The sequence below is a fragment of the Propithecus coquereli genome, unplaced genomic scaffold (assembly GCF_000956105.1).
Source record: "Propithecus coquereli isolate 6110/MARCELLA unplaced genomic scaffold, Pcoq_1.0 Scaffold2, whole genome shotgun sequence".
NCBI lineage: Eukaryota > Metazoa > Chordata > Mammalia > Primates > Indriidae > Propithecus > Propithecus coquereli.
The window spans coordinates 18,323,937-18,335,416 of record NW_012144966.1 but is presented as its reverse complement, the minus strand read 5'-3'; the positions used below and the strand labels follow the sequence as shown (position 1 = coordinate 18,335,416).

General features: G+C 35.1%; 1 protein-coding gene across 1 annotated transcript in view; it reads left to right on the top strand.

Moving 5' to 3' along the window:
• Positions 1 to 2,067, top strand: part of RALYL (RALY RNA binding protein-like) — a 179,769-nt gene extending 177,702 nt beyond the window's left edge. Inside the window, exon 6 of the mRNA XM_012643575.1 lies at positions 1,096 to 2,067. Coding sequence (XP_012499029.1) covers positions 1,096 to 1,113 — 18 coding nt within the window. The 3' untranslated portion in view covers positions 1,114 to 2,067. The remainder of the gene's footprint in view (positions 1 to 1,095) is intronic.
• The last annotated feature ends 9,413 nt before the right edge of the window (positions 2,068 to 11,480 follow it).

Genomic DNA, 11,480 nt, shown 5'->3' with positions numbered 1-11,480 from the left:
TGTAAATCTTCCTAGAATTAAAAGGTGTACTCACTAAAGAGGACAGTATCCCCATTAACTGAAATTATTTAAATGCATGTATTCATGCATGTGAAAGGTGGCAAGCATGAAGAAAGAGAAATTACCACCCAGGTTCACTGAGTTCCTTTCAATCAGGAATCCTGGCCAGGCGTGAGATCTGGTCTGCAGACATCCAGAGCCATCCTCACCACCTACCTACCATATGCAGTATCTCATAATCTTTATATCATGGATTTCAAAACTTTAATAAAAGCTCAAGTTACCTAATTCTCTGGCTATTCATGGGAAATTAACATGTCTCATCCCTGTACATAGATTTTCCATCTAACTCCAAAGACCTTTGAAATTGATGTGCTAACAATAGGTGTAATTATATTTTCTATCTAAATAGAAAGGTCTGAGACATGATAGGAGTCTAATATAAATAAATGAGTTTTCTTGTTGATGGACTCCTGCATTATTTTATCTTCATCTTCATATTCATATTTCTGTTCTCAATTCAATTCTTCAGCCAATTGAATTTTGTCTCGTGTATGATGTTTCAGACTCATGATTGCACCACGAAGTCTTCCACATTTCTGACTTACTTCTTTTACAACTATGATTGTGTAACTCTGGTCAGATCTGTATTGTTTTTTTCTCCTAACCCAGATGCACAAGGCTTAGGAATGCACTGTTCAAAGCCTCTTAGAGGGGGGACAGTATCCTAGGCTCACTCTTGTCAGAGGCAGCAAAGATTCAGGAGCAATTCAAATCTCTTTACCTGGCTAGAACTTCAAGTGGCTCCCCTCTGACATGGACAAGAGCTCAAGTTGAAAAATGATTGCTGATCTCTGGCACTGAATTAGCTAGATTAAAAAACATCAGAGCATGCTATAAATGTAAATAATTTCAGAGTTGCCTAGAACGAAGCGTTTAAGAACCTACCATCAAAATATTTGTCCTAAATTTCTAACACTTCCTTTATTCTTTTCTTGATTTAACCTGAAAGTCTGACTTACATATAGCTTATCTATGCTATGAATAATGAAACACAAATCTCTGTATTTTAAAATATTTTCTTTCTTTTCTCAGTTTCTACAGATAAAGTGATCTGAAGTAATGCATGATGCCGCAAAGCTGAAAAGAGAAACTGTGACAACCCCCAGAAATGTGAAAGGAGGTTTCTTACTGGATAGCAGCATCCTTGGTTCAATTTATATAAAAACCCAAATAAATAAAACGGACGGTATTGTTCAATTTTAGAAATTCCATTTCTTCTATGTTCTACGCTGTACAATTGTCAGGTTTTTATGGTTTAAATTGTAAATGTGCTTTCCCCTTTGCTAATTATGTTTTTTTTTTAAGTCTTAAAATGTGAAAGACATTTATGAATGGTAAGGGAGACACTATATACAAATGTATATTTGTAAAAGCTATTTTTATGATTAGCATGTTTCACTGTTGATCATATATAAAGTCAGGTGATATTGCAGTTCTATGTTTAAAGCTTATTTCCAACAATGTCATGTAAGAGAAGACACATCTTATGCTACTTTTTATAATTTATTTTTAATTCATAGTTTAAAGTATTTCATATCATAAGGATAAAATACTTGAAAGAGTTATATTTCTGCCCTCTATAAGCACCATTTTTATTAATAAAGAATGCAGATATTTCAGATATGTTACAATAGTTAAAGGACTGTTGGTTTGACCTGTGATTAAGTTGAGCATGCTCCACTCTACTGAACTAAAGGGATTGGATTATTACCTAATACTTCAGTCTGGGTGTGAGATTCCTTGGACAAGTTTTAATGATCTTATAGGTGAGAACTAGATTGCCAAGGAAAAGATTGTCTTGTCTTTGGATCCAAAAGTTTAAATTAGTGTATACATCACTTCATTTCCTCTCCTATTCCTAGGAATTCTCCCAAGTATTGCAAGTGTTTTCCAGATGCTCTTAGCTGTTGTCTTGTGCTGTGGAAATGGAAGAAACCATCTTCACAGACTGTAGGAGAATTCAGCATATAATTTCTTAATAAATACTGTTTCTTTTAAAACAAAGTTGGTGGTATCTTTCCTTTGGAGTACACTTAGTTTTAATATTCAATTTGAACTTTTTCGCTGTAGTGCCATAAAATCAATACAATAACGAAAGTACATAACTTTACTAAAGTGTATATTACATATGTTCCACACTCTTCTCAGAACAACCTATATTCTGCAACATATTTATTTGCCATATAAAAGAAAGCCAGATGGCCTTTAATCCTTGACAAAAGTAACACTCCAGTTTACATTTCCAGAAGGCATATTTTTCCTCCAAATACAGAATTTTAAGAAAATGTTTCAGTATAGAAAACAAAACTATTTCATCAGAAGGTATTAATATTTATGCTCTTCCAGATTAAAAGTCTGTAGCTAAATGACTGCAAGCTCCTCATTAAAGAGCAGAGAGATGTGTAATTGTCACCAAGAGCACTTAGTGGGAGAAAGCCCTCCCTCCTTCAAAGAAATCGAAGAGAGTCTAAAATCACCTTGGTATGTTTTCCCTTAATTTTCTATTTAATTTCTTTAAGGTAATTTATCCTATCTCTGTCTTTCAAATATAAGCTAATGAAAAATCATACAATTTCATCTAACAAAGTGTATCAAAAACTAAAATTCTGGGAAAAAAAAGAATTACAACTCTGTCATTAAAGAAAATAAATAAACTGCATTTTATTATTTAAACTCTTTAGAAACTTGCACAATGGAACCTAGGATCTGGATCAAGAATGTACTTCCCTTTTAAGGGAATGCAAAAACTATAGTGTGGTACACTGTCAACTATTTCTTATGGCCATGATGGGTATGGAAGAATTTGTGATTACCAGTGACTGGACTCTGAAATTGAAAAGAACCTGTTTATAGTTCTATATGGGAATAAAACCAACATAGTGATTTCTTGGATTGCTACCAAATAGATAAATTTGCTGGGAATAATCCAATGTGCCAGAGAGAAGTGTTGGCAGAACTGTGTATTAGGAAATTATATATGTTAATATTTTTTCCAATTTGTCATTTGTTTGTCCTCATAGTATTCAATAAATAGTGTGGATTTATAATCCATCATTATCATAAATTATTGAGAGTATCATACTTTCCCTGATGGTCATTAACTATTCTCAAAACAAAATGAATAATTAAAATGTATAAAAAGAATCCTTTGTTATTGGACTTAATTTTCTACACATAGGCCTAGAAGTATGAAACTATGGGTCTTTCCCTTTATTTATTACTTATTCCTGGTTTAAGAATTTCTTTTGATGACAAAGATAGAACAGAATATATACCAAATCAACAAAAAGTATAGATGATTTGGGATTATAACCCCTGACGGCTTAGTTTAACAACTTAAAGCTTTGAAGGGCTGCGGAGGGATATGTGAACTTCTTCCAACTCCAAATAATGCCAGTCTCATAAAACAATGGGGGGGGCATTACTCACTGCATTCAATTCAAGAAAACTATGGAAAATTAGACCCGCTGCTTGAAGCTGGGTAAACTGGTCACTTGGGCAATCTGAAAAGGGAAAATGCCAATTTTGCTTCCATCCTCTTCCACAAAAGAATAGTTGGCCAAGCAGAAATGCACAATCAAATGAATTAAGATAGAAATGAAGCAGAAGATAGGCTAAGAAGAAATACTTTTAAATAAGTTAAAAGTTCAGAGGACAGAAGTCACAAATGCGAATCCCTACAAAAGCCTGATAAGAAATATAAATGGAAGAGACAGCCCTGAAGTTAGCAGACATTCAATGTAACTCTGCTCATAAGGCGACAGCCATGTCTCAGGTCCGACTGGCCACCTGATTCACAAATGCAGACCCGGATAGGCCAGGTTTCCTGATTTTTCAAGAGAAAGTAGGCATTCTGAGTTCAAAATCACATATTCTATTTTGTTTCTTTTTATTCTAATGTGAATCTGAAGGTGAATTAAGGCATATCTGGGATTTACATTCAGAATTCACTAGTTGTAAGACAAACAGAAAATAATAATGAGAATCAACGAAGTCAGGATTATCTCTGGTGAAAAGAGAATCTGGGAAAGAAAATAGGGGTATTCAACAGCATCTGTGATATTTAAATTATTAGGAAAAATATTTGAATCAAATATGGCAAGATGTTAAGATTTGATTAACACTCATGTTCATTATATTTCCTCTATGTTGTTTTTTTTTTTTTTTTTTTTGAGACAGAGTCTCACTCTTTTGCCCGGGCTAGAGTGAGTGCCGTGGCGTCAGCCTAGCTCACAGCAATCTCAAACTCCTGGGCTCAAGTGATCCTTCTGCCTCAGCCTCCCGAGTAGCTGGGACTACAGACATGCGCCACCATGCCCGGCTAATTTTTTCTATATATTTTTCGTTGTCCGATTAATTTATTTCTAATTTTAGTAGAGGCGGGGTCTCGCTCTTGCTCAGGCTGGTTTCAAACTCCTGAGCTCAAACAATCCGCCCGCCTCAGCCTCCCAGAGGGCTAGGATTACAGGCGTGAGCCACCGTGCCCAGCCCCCTCTATGCTGTTTTCTTGGCTTAAAATACTTCATAATAATCAAAGCATGTTATTTATTTCCCACTGTTTATATATAGATTTGGATGTACATATTCATGATATAGAGGTCTGGGTGATATTTGGCATAGATAGCTATATAGCATGGCTATAGATAAAGGTGGTGATTTAGATCTTGGATCCATTAGCAATCTGTGAGTTTGGGATCTATCTTTCCCAGAGACGTTTAGATTCCTAGAAAACAATATAGCCTACAGAAAGAGATGCACTACTCTAATGTTCAAAACCATTCTTGCAGAGGAAGAATTTGCAAGTGAGTTTATATTTTTTGTTGTTGAAAAACCTTCCCATCAATGCTTGAGATATCTGGAAACTCTCTAGAAATTTAAATATGGTTCAAGAATTTGGGGTGCCTAAACATCAGACATAGTCTGCATGTTTATCTACTACACCTGTAAGGGTAAGGGCTATGCCTTCTCTATCTTTATACTCCATACAAATGGCACCTTGGACATGACAAATCATTTCTCCATAGATATTAATTAATTAAATGAAACAGGGTATGTTTTGGGGTTTTACCTATTATAAAAATAACAAAAGCTGTAATTTGTTGAACAACTACTATCTGCTGGGCTCTGTGCAAATGACTTCATATGCATTATCACTAATGCACATAGGAAAACTGCAGGGCAGTTATTGTTTTCCCCAGTGTACAGGTAAAGAAAGCAGATTATTTGTTCATTCATCAATTTTTTATTGAGTACCAACTCTTTGACAAACACTGTTCCCGGCAATACAGATCCAGCTATAAATAATGAAGGCTGTAATTTCTGCCCTTCAAAAGCTTGTACTCTTCTAGGGGATGACATAGCATGAGACAACAAACATGTAAATGTATAGTATTGCAGATGATAATGACAAAAAACATAGAGGAGAAAATAAAGTAGGAAAGGAAAGAGAGACTGATGAGGGTTTAAATGGGTGTTTTAAATAGGTTGGTCATGGAAGTTTCTGTAGTAAGGTGGCATTTGGGCAAAGATGGAAGCAGGGTGAGCTGTGTGGTCATTTGTAAGAAAAGGGTCCTGAACAGAGGGAACAGCAAGTAAATGCCCTGGAGCAGGAACACATTTGGTGTGTTCAGGAACAGCAAGGAAGGCATGTGGTTGGGTTGGAATAAATGGGGGAAAGAAAAGTAAGAGATGAGGCCAAAGAAAAGCCAGGATTCCAGATCACAGAGTGTTAGAAGTGATTCAGAATTCATTGGCTTTGATTTTGCATTGGAGGGGAAAGCCGCAGAAGCCTTTGCCCAGAAGAATGATATGATCTTACTTAATGGTTAAAAGAATTATTTGGGCTAAGTGGAGAATAGCCTATAGAAATAGAAAGAATTCAGAAAACCCCAGCTTCTAGGTTGGGAAACCACAATGTGAGCATGGCCTAGACTTGTGATCAGAGCAGAGAAGCATGTTCGTTTATTCACCAAATATTTATTGAGCCCTTCCTCTATTCCACATGTGTATTTGACAGTGGGCATGCAGTGGGGAATACAAACACATTCGCTTACCTCAAAGCACTTAGTCTGGTGAAAAATATTGGGAAACAGCTGAATAAAGATGGAAAGAATAAAAAATTTTTAAATGATATTACAAATTAAAAAGAATACTGGGCCAGGCGCAGTGGCTCATGCCTGTAATCCTAGCATTCTGGGAGGCCAAGGTGGGAGGATCACTTGAGTTCAGGAGTTGGAGACCAGCCTGAGCAAGAGCCAGATCCCCACCTCTACTAAAAATAAAAAAATTAGCCCGTCGGCGCCTGTGGTCCCAGCTACTCAGGAGGCTGAGGCAGAAAGATCACTTGAGCCAGGAGTTTTAGGTTGCTGTGAGCTAGGCTGACACCACTGCACTCTACTCAAAGCAACAGAGTGAGACTCTGCCTCAGAAAAAAAAACAAAACACGGTGTGCCAAAGTCCTCCTCCTCACAGCTCTGGTGAAAATGGATAGAGAAGTTTTTTTTAATTACTTTTGCTCAATTGACTGAAACAGAGCAACAGAAGTGCCCGAACATATAGAAGGCAAGGCTTGGATTCACCACAACTTTTTATCCTCACTCCATGAACTAGTTGTATAGTGAACAAAATAGAGCTCCCCCAAACACAAGGGAATTCTCTTCCAAGTTAGCCGTGGCAAAGGCATATATCTGCATACTCACCGGCTCCTTCGTTTATACAGCGATGGAGACGTTTCAATTCCCAGCACACAAAATGGCAGCTAGCTGCATAGAACAAAAGTGACTGCTCATCAGCCAGCCCTCCTCCCGACTACAAGATCCCAAATTTGCTCAGGTATCAAATGCCATGCACTTCTGAGAAGGCTGGGTCCCTCCTTAGCTCCAGGGCCTGGATTTTGAATTTAGATTAAACCAATGATTCTCCACATCTGTCTATACAATAACTGGGAACTTGTAAAAATACACATAACCATAGGCCACTTTCAGATATTCTAATTTAATTGGTTTGTCATTAGGGTTTTGTTTTGTTTTTGTTTTTTTAAGTTTCCCAGGTAATTTATGTTCAGACAGGGCTGAGAACCACTGACCTAAACCAGTTATGGAAATTCATTCCTCTTACAAATAATTTAGGAAGGACCATGTAACACAATTTTTTTCCAACAAGACATGAGGAAGTACCTTCTGGAGAGCTCCTCAGGAGAGCTCCTTTCGCAAAGGAGACTCAGTTAAAGGTTTGGGAACTTTTTTGCCTATAGGTAAAGCTAAGTGAGGATTTGAGACCCGGAACTTCTATAGCCATCTTTTAACTAGGAGGAGAGTATCCAGCATATCAAAGATGGCAGAGGAAAAAGATGGAAAACATCTGTCTTAATAATATATTCCATCCACCAAATGAATAAGCCCTTGAGCCACTCCACCCCTAGTCTTCTTAATATATGAGTTAATGAATATGCTTATTGTTCAAATAATTTTTGTATTTGGGTTGTATTTTCTGTTAATTGCAGATGAAAAAAATCCTAAATAATTCTAGTTACCTGAAGAAAAAAACAAGTTAATTAGAAGTAGTGCATGCTGGAGGAAATAGTTTTTGGGGTTTTTTTGTTTTGTTTTGTTTTGTTTTTAATTAAAATACCCCAATAAAGAGCTAAGGACTCTTTTCCAGATAATCTAACCTGGGCAAAGAACAAAATAGAGAAAAGAGAAATATCTCAGTTAAATCTAACAAAACCAATCTATAATTATTTTTTTTCTGTGTACTATGAATTGTACCAGAAGCCTTGGTAATTAACCTAACATTGAGGCCTGAATCTTACAAGGGGACATAACCAGGATACAAGCAATGAGAGCCAATTATGAAATTCCTCCCACCCTTCTGTTTGCAAATAGAAGACATAACTGTTTGCACTTACAGATATGTGTATAAGCAAGGGGAAAAAAACAAATGGAACACATCAAAAACAAACTGTGTCATAAGAAAGAAGAAATATTCACTCAAAATTAAGAGGATGATCAGATCTCTAACAACATATTTTTCATGAAACAGGATAATATTTTAGAAAACTGTTGTTCTTTGTTAAAAAGAAAGGTACAGACAATAAGATCTTAATAAAATTGGAGCACAGTCCCATTACAAAAAGAACTAATGTAAAGGCAGAGATTTTTTGAAAAATAATAATAGTAACAAATGCAATACACTTAAGGAAACCCAAAAACAAAATAATTAATCAAAAGCAAACTTTATAATTCAGAAAACAAATAATTTATGTGGAAGACACCTTTAAGAGACTTTCATATGATATAAAGTAAAAGCAAAGAAGCAAACACATAGAAAAGATGACATTAAATATTGAGAGCAGAGAAGACTCAATATAAGCATCATAGGTGATCCTCAGTGTCATAGATTTGTTTAATATAGTTGCTGCCTAGGCATGCATTTTTAGACCTAAGTTACTTGAAACCCAGTTGTACCCCATCACCTTTGACCTAGTTAAAACTTTCCATCTTCGTGTGGTTATTTGTGTAACAGCCCACTTGTTCCTCATGGTACTGAACTGAACCAAACATACTCACACCTGCTGACTACCATAAAACCTAATGGTCAGCACCAGAGTCATATAAATAAATTCCTACCTTCACATGTGTGTGTGTTTTTTTTAACCTAGTCAATCCACAACCCCCACAGGAAAGCCTAAGTCATAATGCCTATGGACCTTAATAAGAGAACAGTCCCACAGGTCCTCTCCCTCTACTCCTCTCTCCTCTTCCCCAATCCCTCTCTCCCCCAATCCTCTAGTTGAGCTCCCTTTCATATCTACACTTTTCATTGGCCTCCCACCAGTACCACTTACCTCTCTGGGACCTATGAGTAATAAATTTTTTCTGTTTTATGCATTTTAGTTTCCTTTCCTCACTGTGTCTCACCTGAAACATACACCCAAACCTAACTTTCCCCTAGTTGGGGTTCTCCTAGAGAGTGACTACCTTGGCTTATGGTCACTCTAGACAGAGAGCTCTCAAGACTAAATTACAAAGAAATCATAACAATAAAGATCACAACACTCAGGAAGAAAACTGAACAAATAGAAAAGTAAAAACTGAAGACATAATGGAAGAAAATTCTTCATCTGAGTAAAATGCTTTCATCTACAAATCAAGAAAAGCTCACCATATTCCAGGAAAGATTAATTTTAAAAGAAAATGCAACATTACATACAGGGGGAAAAAAAGTAAAATCTAAAAATAAAAATACAAAAATAGCAAACCTTAGGAAGGTCTCGAAAAGCTGCTCCAAAATAGCTAAAGGTGAAGTTATGAAAGAAAACTTTCATGCTCAGTTCTACACCCAGACCACCTGTACTTAATGTGTGAAAGAACCAATGAAACAACTCATACATCTATAGACTCAGAACATATGCCATTTATGCTGAATTCCTGAAAACAGCTCAAAGCAATTAACCTAAAGATATATACAACATGATTTCAAAAATAAAAATGCAAAAGATGTTTATATAATAGACATCTAATGATGACTACCAAATTCAACAAATTGTACAGAGTTGCATATTAGTAAATTTTTGCAAAGATATTTATAAAATAGAACATAAAGATAAGAAGCACATTATAAAAAATGTGACATATATAAATATAATTGCTGCTAGATAACAACCTGCTTTTATAATACCTACAATACCAGATTAAGTTAAAGTTGATTAGGAGAGGACAAGAGAAGAAAATATGTGTTAAATTCCTTATCCTGCATAGGCTCATTCATTGAGCATCTATTATGTGTCATGGCCTCTTCTAGTTTCTTAGGACACATCAGTGAACAAAAAAGAAGAAACCCTTCACCTAGGTGAAGCTTACAATCTAGTGTATCAAGTCTATATTTTATATAAAGGTAATTACTAATAGAATTAGAAACAATATATAACTTAACAAATACCCAAAAATGACAAAATTAAGCAAGACATTGTACTTCAAAAGAGGGAAGAAAGGAAGGGAGGGAGAAAAGGAGGGAGGGAGGGGTGGGGAAGAAAAAAGGAGACAGGCAATAAGATGTGAAGCGAAGCACCTTTTTTAAATGCCTACACACAGAATGAGAAAATTCCATCTAAAAAAATAACTGAAAATAGGTTAAATCACCCTATTGAGAGGCAAAAAAAAAAAAAAAAATATTAGGTTAGCAAAATCTATGATGTGCTACATAGAAGAATTAAAAGAAAAGTAATATTTAAAAAGTTAAAAATGAAGGGATGAACCCTCCAAAAACTTTCAGAGGTTTTACATATGATACCTATTAAAAATGTAAGAATTATTTATTTCCTTGCCATGTAATCCATTTTAGAGCACGTAAAAGGCCTGAATCTCTGAACATACCCAATTCATTTTATGAAACTACCATGACTGTAATATAAACAAATGACAAAAAAAAGTAGCACCCAAAATTTGAATATAGACAACCCATTAATATAGATGTAAAAATCTGAAATAAAGCAAAATACTAGTAAAACAATTCAAAAAAAAATAAAAGATGCCCCATGATAACTTAGGACTTTATGACAAAAATTCACACACATTCTCACACACACATACATACACACACATACATATATTCATCTTAAAACAACAGTTCGTTCCATACTGAAGAAAGATGTCACAACTTAAGTTGCTTTTAAAACAAGAATATTTTTACTTAAATTAATATTTTACCTTATTGTAGAAGAGGAAGTTAGTTCAGTAAAGCAAGAAACAGATTATTAGAAAGGATAAGAACATTTTTTGTTTGAATATGATGTGGATTGGATTATCAACCTCCAAAGCCCAAGGAAGTAGGAAGAAATACTGTCAGGTTTAATTATAAGTTTTTTAAAAATTTTAAATATCCAATAAAAGTAAAGCCTTATATAGCTTTGTTATATGCAAATAATGATTGAAAGATATAATGAAAAAATTCCCGTTAATAAACGTAATATACCTAGTTAAAATACCTAGAAATATACTGAACAAGAAATGCATAAACCTACATAGCACACATTACAAAATTTTATTCATAGATATAAAAGATGTGAATATATGAATAGATATAAGATGTACCTAGATGACAAGTTTGAAGTTAAAAAATATGCCAACTCTTTGTGCATTAATTCAATATACATTTTTCTCTAAACCTCAAGTATCTCTTTTACTCCCTTGGCTTTTAATGCTATTTTATATGTTGATGAGTCCAAAATGTATACTCATAGCCCTGCCCTCTGTTATTCTACAGCCAACTTCTCGCTGGACATTTTAATTTGGATGTGTCACAGAACTCAAACTTAACTCTTATTTTTCCACCCAGAATAGATCCTATCTCTAGAGTTTCCATCTCTAGAAATCATACCTCTATCCACTCATTCACCAAACCAAGAAATCTAGGAATCA